A 17150-nucleotide genomic window follows, 5' to 3' on the forward strand; every position below is an offset into this window, starting at 1 on the left:
AAACCAACGGAACGAATTTGGAGAGGAAAATCGAGCCCAACATCCCAAGCATTCTAAACTCGACCTTATCGCCCTCATTTGCGGATCACTTTCGCAAATTATCTAAGATCAAAGCATTATTTCAATCAATACGTCAGGGAAAAATGCCGATCGGCTTCGCAGTACTTGGCCATTGAAATTTTAAACTAGCCCAGTTTCTTGGAATCGGCGTGTCTTTTTGCTTCGACCGGTCCCCATCCTAGGTCAACGATATTTGTTGCGTCCAACCGCGGAGATAATCAGCGATTCGGGCTACGAGCATTTTTTCCTCGAACAAAAAACATCGATTGACAGCGAGCGACGAACGAAAACAAATCGAGTTCCATTCTTCACTCTAGTCATCGTGCTGCGTCAATAAAAGAAACCGATACGAATATCCACTTTCTAAAAGATATACTTTTGTCGATGGTCGTATACATCGTGAGTCGGGACGAATTGATTCGACGTACTTGAGTGTTTCTAAAGATATGAAAGGTACCCATTGGCCGTGCCAAATCGTTAATTATTCTAATTAGCCTAAGGCCTAGGCGGTCGGTAAAACATTATTTATATGTATTACTATTTAGAAATGCTATTTTTTTCTTTGTGCCTCATGAAAACTACTCAACGTATAGGTATTATACTAACCAAGCGACGTGGAGTCCGTAGATGGTAATGGGGTATTTTTTGAATTCCGTTGATCCATCCCCCCTTTTTTGACCATCGCAGCGGTCGGGGAATGTATGTATATATTTAAGAATGTCGTATAAAAATCGTGTTCAATACCTAACTATTGTAGTATAGCATTTTTAAAATTCGTTTGTGTTAATTTTTTTGTTCTTTTTATTAATTCAACGAGCGCGTGTAATATACGTACACGTGATAGAAATGAAACTAATTGCGATTAGTTCTCTCTAGACGATTTTCCGTCCTTTTTGCGCCTGAATACTAACATTCATATTTAACTTTAATTTTCACTCTTAATGCGTCCAAAGGCGATTTGTTACAAAAAATCTAGATACAATTAATGAGTGATGACGTAGATAAATGTAAAATCAATAATTTATATAAAGCAATAATAAACGTAATGTTGAAGGATTGATTGATGTTCAAAGGAAGTAATGACTTTCTTGGTTGTTAAAATGTTCCTTTAAATTGTCTTACAGAAAGACGATTCGAAGTTCCTTGATTGTATAATTTTATTTGAATATATTTTATGCGAATAACTACCAGCGCTGTGAGCCGGACGTCCTACATACATATTTATATATACATAATGTATGTGTTCAGAGCCGTGGAAAATGACCTTTGTGAATTAATTCGATATTCCTCGATTGATATCTAAACTATGACCATTTAGATAGTACAAACAACCAGACGTTTACTGCTAATCAGCAAATTATTTATAGGACAATATAGCATTACGATTATATTTATTCAACATCGTTGTCTATTTCATAAGCCTGCAGATTCCCATGTCTTAGTTTAAAATCGTGCCGCGTCGTCATCATGAACGTCGTGTTCGAAAATCCTACCAATTTTCGACAAAGATGTTTAAAACAATTGTTCCAGAGTTCCAATCGTTTCGGATTTAAACCAGCCGTACTATCGGATTAGGACGGAGAGAGAGAGTGAGAGAGAGAGAATATATAATGTTTACGTACAAAATTGTATGCTATATCACTTCTCACTTATCAGTTTATCGTCCAATATTTTACAATAAAAGAAGCATAAACTACGACTAAGAATTAATCCATCGATTTCATACATTTTGTACCTTAGACTTTATCACAGAGCTACATAATAAAATGATGTTTTACTAAAACATATATTAAAGAATAAGCGAAACCAAAAAAATACTAGTTAAAAACAAAGGACAAAAACATGCAATTAGTAAAAAATACAAATGCATGAAATTTAATGAAACAATCTTCGAAGCACACAATCGAAGCGGAGTTCAAAGGCAACAAGTCAATTCTCTATGAGAAATAATAAAAAAATACGACGATTTCTCGTAACAACCCTCTGAAGGCTTCTAAGGATTAATTACGCGTTCCGAGTAGACCCGCCACCGGGCCGGGTTCTCGGTAAACTCGAATCGAAAAAGGAGCAAAAACTTCGTGTTCTGAGAACAAGCGTACCTGCGCGCGCGCACCCATCCCACCTCGTTCCTACGTTTCGATCGGACGCACATTTTCCTAGTAGCGCACTTTGAATCTTTTTACCCGATTACGGCGAAAAAATAACGGTTATTATACTTCCTGCATATATGAATTACCTTAATCTATTATGATAATATTTTATGTTCATTTATTTATAATGAATATAAATAATCTTTAAGTCATTAAGTATATTTTAAATCTTATTAGTGATTTGATTGTAATGAAAGATATCAAAGAAAATAATATACAACATATTTATTAATACTTAATATCATGAAACATTAAAGGTTGGACATAGAATGTGATTACCAAATTATTCCTCCTTAGTATTATAAACATACTGCTTATTAGTACTAGTACTCAATAAACAAGTTATATATAGTTAACAGTAATATTTATATTCTAGAGTCTAGAACTCTAGATTATTTATAGATTCTAGAGTATAACACGCTCGTTAAAGATGTTTACTCTGTGTCGCTTAATTCATTTAAAATTCCAAACTGTAAAAGAAATATCCACTTTCAAAAGACACGAGAGAAAATGTAAATAAATATCATTGGGTATTAAGGTCATCTGCGGACATATTTCAATGTCATTGGTACAACTTTTTTTTTTTGAAATAATTAAAAACCAACTACGAAGAAGAACATGAAAACTTTTGATAATAAATTACATATAATAATAACGATTATCATTATCTTATTTATATAAACTTTTCCCACGCATCGAGTATCTGTAACATGAATGACGATAGTTCGTTGACCTAGTAAGTCAGCGGACATGCACATGGACCAATGAATAATTTTTAAACTTTAGCGCATATACGATAATCCTATTAATACTAACATATTATTATCGCACATACAAATTCAGAACGTTAAATACCAAAAGTCTGTTTGACTTTAGCACAGATAAAAAATAAAACAATCTTTTTTATCTGTGGTAGGATTTAAAAACAATACATAAATTTGAATAAAGTAGTTGGATTTATTTTTTCTTAAACGTTAAAACATCTTTATTTACCTGTGTAACTTTAAGCATTATCTAAAATAGCATGTAATTTAAGATAAAAGCAGTAATTAAAAGTGCACGAGTAAAAAAAATTATACTCAAAGTTAAGTCGCTAATTCAGCCAATCGTTTTTTTGTTGTGTGAGGTTGTAGGTAGATACATATTTAACATAAAAGGAAGTATTTATTCTCGAAATAACAAGTCGAGCGTTGAACAAATTATTTTTAATTCTACTACTGAAGTATTTTAATGAATGATCGAACGTGTTAGCAGTTAAAAATGTTTACCGAGCGTAATTAAGAACGCGATAAATATTTACACGGTACAAACTACAGATAAAAAAAAATACAAACTATGTATTATATATATATACGATACCGAATCATAAGAAACAAATATAATAGCTTTGTTTACACAAAGAAATTAGATATGTTTATTGATTTTACATACATTTCGACGTTAATCCATGCGTAAATAGTTAAAATTTCGTAGAAGTTTAACAGAAGTGAACCATTTTAACGGAATCAACTGTGTTTTACAATAATAATATCTATGAATTTGTAGAAAAAAAAGTATACAAATATTGCATTACGCATATTTTCAATGTTATCATAATATTTGTTTAAAATTAAAATTTATAAGAACTACCATTAGGGTAATTCTCATAATTATATTTAATATGCCCCTATAAAGTCTTAACAGGTCTACGATTTATATTATTAAGTGTAGTCTTATCATCAAATATAAACGAAAATAATAAATTACGTGTCAGTAATCTGTCAGTTTATAAATATGTGACATATTTAAGCAAGCTTTGTCATTAATTAACTCTTCGTTATTTTACGTCACTCCATACGTAATTTAATTACATATGCTAATTCATAAAATATTACTAGAGCGTAATCCTGTTGGACAGTTATGACATTTTTGCTTTGATACAGATCTTTATTAATTACGTTGAATATAACAACACAATTAAGAGCCAAATTTTAAGTAACACATGGAGTATGTGTCCTGAACTAACTGTATTTATTAATTATAACTAAATAAATTGTGTCGTAATTTGTTACTAGACTGACACAGTAATATAATAAGAATCCAGACGTACCCTTGACAGATATTTAAAATAACTATTAAAAAAAAAATTACAAAGGGTTCTGAAGATAAATAAAAACAAAGTCGTATTCAATTTTGCGCAAAATAAGCTGGAAGCTTGATTAGTTTGAAATATTTTATTCTATCTATTGCAATTTGCATAATACAAAATCATTGTATTAGAACCTTAATTAATATACAGCATTCGTTTCGTTAAAGTTGGCTTACAAGATAAGTAGCACTCATAGTCGGCCGATGTCGTTAACACTGTTTCTAGGAAACTTATGCCGCCTACATTATGCAAGTGCGGTCACCATAAAAGCATGGCGGTGTATAGTTATGACGAATACACAACGCTTTATTAGAATTTACGCCCATAAACGCTGAATAACAATGCATAAAAAAGATATTTTTAATCATCTTTGCGATATAAGCCGACGTTTTTACATGTTAAGAGCCTCATTAAATGCAGCGTCGGTTGTTAATTGAGTAAAGTAATTTGCTTTGTGTTTTTTATTTGATAAAATTCAATGAGATAATGAGTTTTTATTCAGTATCATACCTAATTCTGTCACCTGTCTATTCGCAGAAAAATAAGTATATATCACACGTTTCGCACGAGAAATGAATTTTTAATTTTTTTTTGTTCTAAAAGTTCTGGAATTTTCATTTGAATTGTGCAAAGCTGTTAGCAAAGTGAGCATTTATACTTTTATTTTCAATCATAGATTATAAAAAATCAAAATGTTAGGTCACACTATACATATTTATGGGTTTGCCAGCCAGTTATTTTTTAAGGTACACTGTAGTGGAGGCAGGTCAAACGCATCGCTATTTATAATGCTAATTTATAGTCGCAATAATTCTATAATTAGCTACTTAATTAAATACCGCCAACGTGATGACAATGAAAATATGAATATTAATTTTATTCCTAAAGATGAAACGATGAGTGAAAATTTATAAGCAATTACCTAGTAGGTATTCATTTCATTGTTATTCATTACTTCGGACGTAATCATTTTAATTGAGATGTTTGAATTATTATCAATGTAAATATTGCGTGTTTAGTAATTTTTATTTACATTTATTTCCATGCTTCTTTGTTTATTTTATTATTTTTAAAATATTTTTTTATAAATGATACCATTTACACAAAATTCCTATTTCAAATAATGTACTGTGTCGGGTAAATATATAAATATCTGTACGACTACATCAATGATTGACGTGCTATCAAATACGTGCATATGCAACAGAAATAGTTTCCTTGACACAATTATAAGAGAAAATCTTAAGAGGTTCTAAGTTCTAAGAAACTAAAATTATCACAAGGCGTACTATAATAAAGGTTTAACAATAGAATGAGTCGAGATGCTCTTAGAGACTTAAAAATAGCTGGTAAAAAAGTCTATTGTCTCTGTTAGCGAAACAAATGCACGGTTCCCCGTATTCGTTTTACCTGCGTTCCCGGTAAAACAAGAACAATGCGCGATTGTTCGCGGTAACCGGTCTGCAGTGAGGCGGTAGCGGAGCGTGTAGGTGCGGTAATTATAACCGGATTTGAATATATTTACGATATACTTATTTAGACGGTTTTTATTATCTTAAATAACTATCTCGTTAGACCTGGACGTTTTATAGGGCTGATCTCGTGGCCCCGATTTCAGAAGTAACGTTAAAAAGTTATTTGGATTTTGGAACTCCTTGGTTGGTTGTGTTCAATTAGTGTGCTATGATTATGTACATATATTTACCGATTTACGCACACACTTGTTCATAATATCTGCGACGGGCCCGTCTAACCAAAATCGGTCAAGATCATCATCATAAGCATAACATCTGATAGATCTATTTAGTCACGAAGGCTCTCCTCCCTGGCTTCGCTCGGGGTCAATGCTGATACTAAATATAGTACAGACTCTATGTACAACTTTCACAGCTTTGTTGTCATTACATAAACCCCAATGGCTCTCAATTTTAAATCTGTAATTTCTTCGAAAATATTTATTTAATTACATGCTGTATAGGCTTGTTGATCTATATTCAATGTACATTGTATTTGTACTGTATGGTATGGTACTAAATTGGTTAAAGATTAATGTTTTGTAGTTTAATATCTTTCGATAAATAAGCCCAATGGATCTCTCGTTAAAAAAGTAAAGGTTAAAAGAAGGCATAGACATATAGCATCGCGGACTTTTTTATAGATCTTTTAAAGGTGTACAATACTGTAGTACATTATTTTGATTTATCTTAATTAGCCAGTGTTTGCAATGTAAGCGAATGCAATGTATGTATTATACATAAACTTTTCCCTTGAAACACTATCTATTAAAAAAACGCATCAAAATCAGTTGTGCGGTTTTAAAGATGTAAGCATACACAGGGACAGACGGACAACAGGAAGCGACTTTGCTTTATACTATGTAGCGATGTGTATTATTATAAGAAAGTGACACTCATGCTTAAAAAATGTCATAATGTGCGTGAGAAGTTTATAAGTCAGATATACAAATAAGGTTTTATTTCAGAAATTTATTTTATTACTAACCAATGAAATGAACGCACCTTTTTCAGTGAATAAATCTATAAACAGTCATTTTAAGTTCAGCTAGAAAAGGAATATTATGTGATGCGTAATACATATATGTTATTTAGAATGATTGTATTACATACATTGGACAGGAATGCGGGTTTCTGAGTATTTAAACAAAGGAAAATCAAACAATAAAGTTAACTGTTTAATATGTTTATGAAGGACTGTCTTAACATTTTGTTTGTATGTAAATCGGTATTGTATGAATTGCTATTGTAATTATAATTGCAATTCCATAGAACACAATCACTTTTCACCTTCAGTATAGAAGAAATTCCATTTGAAAATAGTAAAATGCGATTATTTACCAAGTTAATGTTCTGATTTCGAGTCAGAGAATAAAACTATGAAGGTATGTACATAACTCGGATACAACAAAGGAAACTTTATCTTTACTTAGCCTCCGTTGAAAACAACTGGGAATGTCCTTCTTAATTAAACACTGAAACGTAACTTCATTATATATTTAATTATTGCACATACTTGCAATCATTAAATATATAAGTAATTGTTTACTGTTAATAAAAATTAGTAAGAAAGAATTTATTTAGCTTGCCTCAATGAAGTCCCTATATCATTGTAATATTGATGTTATGTATTTAGTTCGATCTAAGATGATTCGTCCCTAGCAATGTACCTCTTGATACATTGGCTTGCTCAAACAGAAACCTAAGTACCTACAGCAATATAGGTATAGCCTTAGAATACCGGCGAGGTTCCTCGACAAGTTTCTACATATCTCTACTAGTAAGTATTATATGCAAGATACGTGGTCTGTCACGTTAAAGTAATTATTGGCGCCAAACGCCATTTTAACTTCTAGTGTTTGACAGAATTACTTTTTGAAATACGAGTCGAATTATAACATACTTACGTATCGATTGAGAAAAATATTTACTAATATAAAAACGACTAGTTAAAATATAATTAATTAACTAAAAAGGATATTAAATTATTTCTTTCTTAGAATATATAATATATGTGTATGATAATACCAATGATGTTTTAGTAAATAAATATGTTATTAACGCGCAAAAAGTGAAGACTAGAAAACGTCCTAATTGGGACGTTTGCCTTTAGTCGTTTTACGTAGTAATACGTTTTGCGTAATTAAAATAACTAGTTATCCCTTTTACTTATTGTTTTTATCAAGCTATCCTTTTTACTTGTAACGAAATGTAAAAATAAACTAAAATAAACGGTCCCCGGCGCGTCACACTTTTTTCTGTTGTTTAGTATGGATATAACATATCTGTTTATTAGAATATCATTGGATAATACCTAAAATATCATCAAAACGTAACATTCGCAAGAGGCGTGACACGTTACGTCGCCTGCTAATGATGTGCGTAACGTGTTTGTTCCAAACATAGTAGCAATGAAGGTGTCAGACGACAATATCGATATTAGATAGAAATAGACGTCGCGACCAGACTGGTAACGAAACACTCAAATATATTTGTTGAACTACAGACGACAGAGTGAATTACGTGGAGTTGGCGGCATTACGCTCAACTGGCTGTGGTGGGTAAACGAACGATCACATTATTACATGTTACATTACGTTAAAATTACTGATCGAACCACAGCTTAAGAGTCGCTTTGTTTGTCATGAAGAATCAAGAAAAGATTTTTTGTCAGATATAAGGTAACTATTGGATTTTCAATCAACACAATAGTAACGGTTTAAGGAGGTTTACTAAAATAAGGTAAGGCATCTAAAGTCGCACATTGTGTCTATTCCAAAGTCTGGATATGAAATTGAGAACGTCACATTGAATTAATTAGGAATTCAATCGATGTTATGAATATTAAGTATGACTCCTTGATTATAAAATGTATTGTTCAATGTTTATATCAGTTAGAAAAACACTATCATTTGGCTGGGTAACAAAATTGCTTTCTGTTATTTGTGATGGAGAAAATGACGTCTGGATATTATATGTACCCGACTAAATTATATTGATACCGTGTGGGCTTCGATGGAAAGGTATTTAAATATAAATATATATATTTTAAGATCCCTTTTGACTAAAACAGGCCATAAGGACACCTTTACATATAATTAGCTTCGAAAAGTGTCAAATGACTTCACATGACATTAATATTTAAAATGTATAAATGAAAGTTTTAAAATTTAAGCAGATATTATTCACGCATTGCACATGCACACAATTTAATTTAAACTAACGATTAGCAAATAAGTTATTAAAATAAGCAACTACCACCATTTCAAGTTCATGAACATTAGTTTAAATTTTTCAAATAGATTGTTTAATTTAACAGGAGAAATAATTGGTGTTATAAAATATATAGTTTTATCGTGGAAGATAAGTCATGTATTGTACTATCAATATTTTTGATTAAGAGGGCATTTTGAAAAGGAAATAATCAATCAATATTTTTTTATTTACCTTAAAATTGGCTACTCGAATACGATATCGATTACAATATCGATATCGTATCAACATAACCGTGCATCGTTACGTCATTCTGACAAGATTAAAAAAACGAAACATTGCGTAAAAATTTGCTACTTAACTGTTTATTGACTTCGCAATGCTAAGATTTATCATTTACGCATATGTTATTCCAATAGAAATATTGTTTACATATGACGAAAGGAAACACGCTTAGATCAAACACGATAAAGTGACGTCATAATTGTACAGTTGCTAAGGATTTCGCAAGTGAATTTTATTTCAAATTAAAGTTGTCGTTAGACAATACAAAAGTTGAGGATCCGGTATTGTATCAACTTTGTGTCATAATACGTTTATAAACAGTACAATAGTTATATTTGATTAGTATAAAACTTTACTTACCTACATTTTTTGACACATATTGTGCGTAATTTCTGGAAAATACCTGTTACTACATATATTTATGACCTAATATTAATACACCCTCAATTGATAGAATAAGTTAGTTTTTAGTAATTTAATACCTAGTTATCACTTTCATCGAAAACAAGGCCAATTGCATAAAAGCATTAAATTACTAGTGGTATTGAAAATATGAATATAATGTTAAATATATTTTTTAGCATTACATGCGCGAATGGTATTTCAACAATCTGGTAACTATTTGATATTATTATTATATAACAGAATGAATAAGAAATAAATATGTTAAATACATTTGATTACACAATATAAACGAATAATATACTGTATTCTGATGCTGAATGAATATAACATTAATGAATTGATATTTATGAAAACTCTCGAATTTCTTAACGTGTCCTAAATGTCTAATAATAATGCAAGTATCAACTTTAATTTAATTTACAATTATTCTTTATCATAATCAATGAAGTATAAAACTGAAAAACATTACTAAAACTAAAACTATACGTTGCATTTAGATTGAAGTATTTAATAATATTGTTAAATAAAAATACATTAACAAGTTCAATTGAAAATAAAAATCTTGTTAGTATGAAACAGGATTTTTCATCGAATAGTATAATATCTCGTCAAGGTGAGCAAGTGTTAATCTGTTGAAAGTCGGCTTGTGTGTGTGAATTTACTTTCGAAACTTCGTGCGAACGTTAAATTATTATGGTGCTGTAGTAATCGAAAATACGACCACGTTACGAGAAATATGTGGAACCGGGACAGCAAAGTTTGTAATGTAGATGACCTGGAGACCTTTACGATATCACTTGGCGCCACATACAAGTTGAGTGTATTCGTGTTCTTATTTAAATCAGTGATGACTTTCATCTGACACAATGCAGACTTTATTATTAATTTAATAAATAACGACTAAAATATAATATAAATTCTATTCTCACCTGGTAGTTTGACCACCATTGGAGGTGCGATCGGGTGATTGGGATCCAATGTAAACGTCTTACGTAGCAACAGAACACGGAAACACACAGTTCACTTATAATTACTGATATTTCCTCAAATCCACTTTATTGCCGTTCGCTTCTCGGTAAACTCTTTATAAGCTGTTTCGTGGAAGCGAAATGCACTGGAGAAATTAATTTGCAGAAATCGACGACGCTGGCGGCCGTTCGTCCGCGTGCCGTCGCAGAAACCTCTTCTAAGAACGTGCACATTCAATTTCACTCGATGCCGGTGTATTTATCACAGATACAGATATCGCGACGGGAGGTGAAAGTTCGACGTTACGGGCCGCCGCGGCGTAGTTCCTCTGTCGTGCACGAAAGTCGACTGGTGGTAGCGCGCCGCTCGGCGAGGCGGCGCTCACACGGAGCGGAGGTAAACACACGGCAGCGGGCAGCGCGCACGCGGAGCGACATCGCGCCGCTCGCTCGCTCTCTACGTAACTCGGCGCGCCCGCACTTCCCAGAATTACCAACCTTGGCGCTTCTAAGAAATAACTCAAGGCATTGTCATTAATTTATATAAAATATATTCTTTGCAGCACGTCAGCCGGCACGCAGCTGGCGTGGCGACTGTTACTTCGTTACGAAATATTTCGACCTCCAGATAGATTAGCTGACATAATTGTGTCTATCTATCATTGTATAGCCCCCGCCCTTTATTCCCTTCTGACATGGAAGTAATAAACGCCGGGCAGTTCATTCACTCATGGTCTATTTTGTGTCGTTGGGTGCGCTGTAGACAGAAAACAACTAAGTACCTACATACATAACTAGAGCCGTATTAATGGATTAAGCTTTCTGAGGCGTCCTTTCAAACAGAAAACCCAAAGTTATTATCGTATAGCATTCTTTACGATATGTTGTTATAACATTTTTTTTCTAAATGTTTAATTTCAAATATATAATAAATAAGTCTTAATTACTTAAAATTCCTTAACAACAATGTTAAATATGTAACTATGTATTACTTATATATTACAGAGTTAAATTATTAGTCCTATATATAAAAACGCGTCTTTAAAATGTAATTTATAACTATTACAATTAAATGTTTATGAAATTAATGAAGTATGTAGTAATGAACTTTTTGGTCTTAAAACTTCAATATTAATTCTAAATTAAATTAAAAAATATCTTGGTTACATGTTTATTTTTACATAAACACCGTTAATGGTTAAGACTCAAAAGTGACGTAATTTAATGTAACTTGATCAAAAGTCTAGTTATTCTTCTGTCAAATTTGTTGATCGAATGTTTTCTTTGCTAACAGGAAACGTGTTAGAAAAAAAATGATATTATTGAATAACTTTTATATTCTACTATTGTAACAAAGTGTTCGTTATACCCAGCATTTGAGTGCAAACCAAGTTCAAATTAATATAAAGTATCAAGTTCAACAAACCTATAAAGACAATTACTTTTTACAAGCACCTTACTAAATGCAATAAAAGTTATGTTTTATATTGATTCAGTTAATATGTAACCCATGCTCCAGGGGTCGTTTTCGCCCTATTAAAGAAAATTAACATTTTCAGAACTGAATACCATAAATAAATTTATAACACAAACGAAAATTAGATTAGTCAAAGAAAAGTATCGTACATTTAAATTCATTCATTCGTATTATAAGTGTAAACAATTCAAATTGTTCTTGAATTCATTCAAATAAAACCGCAATATTAATATCAAACGTATGAAATATTATTTATCTGTGATAGGTTTACTAGTAGACTTATAAATCGCTGTCCTATTTCCAACTCGAAGAACCTATGTAAATGCGATTCGGTCACGCACTTTACAAGATTTATTTACGAGGGTGAATATTAAAATGCCGATTTTCTTGCAGGAAGTCGTATATATAAAATGAAATGAAATATGTAGTTTTGTATGTATTATGAATTGTGACTAGGACGGAAATAGATCTGTCTGACGAGGTTCTTTGTAGAGTTGATCAAAGTAAGAACTAAAAAAATTATGTGCCAAAGGAATTCTTGATATATCGTAAAATGTTTACCATTCTTTTTTTCTCAAATCAATTGAAGCATCGACTCATATGAATTACTAGTTTTGTCTCGCACTTCCAAGTTTGTTTTTAGGTGGTCGTAGTTTTTGGGTATGAAAAGTAGCCTTTTAATTTTGCTTGAAGCTTCCTAAATGTGATAGGTGGCAAACGAGCAGAAGGCTCTTCTGATGGAAAGTGATACACACCATATAGAATTTTTTTTTTGAATAAAGTTATTTCTTCAATTTCTCAGTTCTTCTTTAAACGTCGCTCAGAGCGCAGGTGCCACTAACAATCATCTCTTGCACGTCCTATTCTTCGAACGTGACAACAATATTAAGGAACAATACGCTAGGATAAAAGCTCGAAGATAAAGCCTTTGGGACAACCATTGTTAAGATATATATAGTTGTAGGCTTACACGAGCGAGCGAGTCCTTTGTTGTATGTATAACAAATCTTGTGCCATACTTCATCTTTATAATAACCTTTATGATAGTTATAAATTTTAACATATTAAATAAAATTGCAATGACTGAAAGGAATAAAAATTGTATTTCATAGGAGTGGGGTATGCCAAAAGAAACCTTTCATTATACATATTACAAAAACTTTTATAGAAACTTTTATAGAAAAATGATTTGATTTGATTCAATTTGTAACCAGCCAGTGTTTAGAAGGAAAAAAAATCTATTAGGTAACAAATTTAATTTCCTCAAAAACCGGTAATCGATTATAACATGTTCACAAATGAGTTCGCCACGAAATCGAAATAGATTTAATCGATATTTTTGTGTTAAAAATGACACAGTAGATATTAACCTGGGCGAGTTTGATAATTATTTTACTTTTTCATATAAAATAGTAATCTAAATTAGTATTAATTCTTTACTTTCTATTCTGTTATCTCCAAAACGATCGATGTCGGTATGAATTCGTAAATTGTTGATTATAAGAAACGCTATTTTCGTTGATGGCAGAGACCATCAGCATGAAAACGTATTCATATAAATATAATAAGACAAAGGAATCAAATCAATAGAAAAAATCTTTCTTATCAGCCTTTTGCCGTCCACTGTAGAACATAGTTGAACATACACAAAAAAATCTTAGAATCCGGCAATTTAAAGCAGTCAAAGTCATTAATTAGGTGCTTTGAGATTTTAACCCGATCTAAATGCCGTATTTAAGATGAACGAAATTATATTATGAACGGAAATTAGTTGTTCTATTATATTTATGGAAAGCCATACTCCTCATTATACGATTTCTCATCGTATTAAGAGTTAAAAAGTAACGGCTTCTAAATCTTTGAGAAGTTCGCAGCTAGCGTGATAGAAGTCTATTAAAATTAGATATATACAGGTTTCTGCATAATTTTATCCTACACCGCTGAGCAGGAGATGAAATATAATCACAAATTAAATGCATGAGTATTTAGTGGTGCTAGCCTGGATTTAAAGCCTCAATTGTTAAGATGCTCTTAACCACTGTGCTCATCTTATTTTACTGTGATCTAATAACACTACTTATACTAAGGCACATATGCTTTCTATTTCCTTATATAGGATATTTTTAGTATCTTTTTAATTTCAGCATACGTGTTCATATTATATAAAACTCTCGAAGACTATTCTGCATTCTTGCCACCATTCCACGCGGTCAAGATTTATACAGTAACTAGTTTTAGTTCATATTTTTATATATTTAAGCATTTAGTGTTATTAATTCTTATGTCAATAAATTGTTTGTTATTAATCTATATTTAATTCGAAGACTTACGATAGCATTCTTTTCTCTTTATTAATTTTAAAAAATAAAATAAAATAAAAGTTCACCTTCGATCTATGAAGCCCGTATCGAATTGAAAGAGCATTGAATAATAAATTGAATATTAAATAATATTGGCTTTCGATATAGACTAAAATTCGTAAATTCAATAAATATATTTAAAAAAGAATCGAACGTCAAAAATTGTTTCCTATGTTCTTGTTTTAATTAAGAAGTTAAAGATGACAAAGTTTTATCTTTGTTTAAATCATAACACCATCGCAAATGTTGAGATTTTTAGCATCCGTCCCATTGAGGAAAATCCGGTTGCGGAGTTATTTTCGTAAATACTATCTGGCTTTGTCATCCAAAATTCTGCAATTAATGAGAAGGACGAAAATACTCAAAAAGGTACTGAAACAGTTATCTTACTCAATTCAGTTTCGAACGAAACCTACACTCGCAACAAATGTACGAGTGTAGGAGTTGATCTGTAGGTGAAGTCATAATCAGATTACTACGTATTTCACGCCAGTATCAACCGCTAGTTACAATAATATAAATTATTTTGTATTTGATACAAAAGTACCGTTGTCGCATGCCATAATATATATCCCATATCCCATATCCCAGTGAACCCAGTACTCAATAGAACCAATTAGGTAATTGATAGATTTCGATAAATGTATAAATTAGCCAATTCATTTGTATAATTTGTGCTTGATTCCATCATTCTGCTCTAGTAAGGGTTTGTAAATACACTTGCACACACTCACACTTACACTTTTACGTCAGTATTTCTAAAATATCGAAATGAACGTCGCTACCGTTGATGAGATATATGATAAAAAATCTCTTTTGGTTGACCGAAATTGTATGATTAATATTCAGATTATATCATATCTGATCTATCTCAGTCTAACGACACTAGTCTCTACTCAATGTGAATACGTGTGTTTTTTGTGTAATGTATTATTAATAAAAATATTTTAATGTCATCGAAACTTTGTTTGTCTGAATTGTTCGGACTGTTCACTTTTACAGACTGAAACAGCATGTCTACATACATATTACTGTATAAGTAATAACATGTCTGGAAATGACGTACTTGCATTTATACGATATATATGTTCCATAATATGTACAACACTCTATCCCTAAGGGGGTAAAACGGAGGTTGAAAGTTAAGCCGCAGGGTCAGCCAGTCTTGCAAATTGCCGAATTTCATGGAATCGAACACCTTTTCATAGTAAGAAACTTCCTTTAATTCTGTGCATACAAAGTTTACTTTAGTTTATATTGTGTTTATACAAAGTTAGTATTCTTGTGTAAATAATGAATGCATTGGATATAACATTGTTATCTAACTTTAAGACAACGCGTGGATTATTTGAGCTTCCATGTTTGGAATGATTCGTGAGAACTCCATTGAAACTTTGAAACTAAAGTAATTTCTGAAGTTTGAATTGACAGTGATATATCTATTTAATATTAGATTTCACGTCTTCTGTCTAACAGGGTTAACTTTACTTTAAACATATTAATTGGTCTGCCTATAGCCTGTACTTCTCATATGTGATCTTAATAACACAGTATCACAAAGAACTGATGGCTTACAAAGACAAAGACCTTAGATAAATGTATGAATAAATTTCAGATTTTCAGAAAGTTTGAATTGACAGTGATATGAATATATCTATTTAATATTAGATGTCACGTCTTCTGTCTAACAGGGATAACTTTACTTTAAACATATCATTGATTAGTCTGGCTCTACATTGTCTCCTTATATCTTAATAACACAGTATCACAAAGACCTGATGACTTACAAAGACAAAGAAAGACCTTAGATAAAAGAATGAATAAATTTCAGATATGTATAAAATGCTCAAAGGAGATAGGTATACGGTTGCTAAGATAGGATCAATTTTTAATGGATGTAAATTGTATTCTTGGATAAAAATCTGCCGGATTTTAAAACATAAAATTCTACTGTTTTACAGCACTAATAGATTAGCCATACTTACTTATGGAATGGAAAACATTCTAAACAAGATTTCGATTAAGAATTAATACTTGTATTCGTATTGAGAATCATCTAAGCTATCATCTTATCTTACAGTCCATTTAAATCGAAATTTTAGAAACTGATTGGATATATTTCAACGAAAACCGGCTTAGTCATGTTTTACAGCGTTGTTCTACGTATTTTAATCGCAAAATTAAAAAGATTTACACGTAATAGTCACAGAAATACATTTGCATATTATGTATGCACACAAACGAAATATCATTAGTAACCAGAGCCGGATTATTCATTAGGCAATGTACCGCCTAGGGGCAGATCAAAATTGGGTAATTGTTCAAGCCAAGTATTTCTCTATTTGAACAGGGTAATTTGAATACCTTTGTAACACACAATAACATCGTAATTATGAATGAAATTGCCTTGTACTGGAAAAATATATTTTAGTAAGTTAGAAACTGGTCGTAGCTTCACTTAAAATAGTCGTTAAATGACTATTCAAAAGTGCTTGTAAAAGCCTACTTGAATAAATTATATTTTGATTTTGGATTTTTGATTTTTTTTTTTTATAAAATGAGTCCCGAGGTATTTGGTTGAGGTTTGACG

The 17150-nt window shown here is 31.4% G+C and overlaps 1 protein-coding gene across 1 annotated transcript in view; it reads right to left on the reverse strand.

The window, feature by feature from the left end:
• LOC124529625 (suppressor of cytokine signaling 2-like) overlaps positions 1-11188 on the reverse strand; it is a 36261-nt gene extending 25073 nt beyond the window's left edge. Inside the window, exon 1 of the mRNA XM_047103438.1 lies at positions 10685-11188. Within this exon, the coding sequence (XP_046959394.1) occupies positions 10685-10703 (19 nt within the window). The 5' untranslated portion in view covers positions 10704-11188. The remainder of the gene's footprint in view (positions 1-10684) is intronic.
• Between the last annotated feature and the right edge of the window lie 5962 nt (positions 11189-17150).

This window comes from Vanessa cardui, chromosome 5 (assembly GCF_905220365.1).
Source record: "Vanessa cardui chromosome 5, ilVanCard2.1, whole genome shotgun sequence".
Lineage (NCBI taxonomy): Eukaryota > Metazoa > Arthropoda > Insecta > Lepidoptera > Nymphalidae > Vanessa > Vanessa cardui.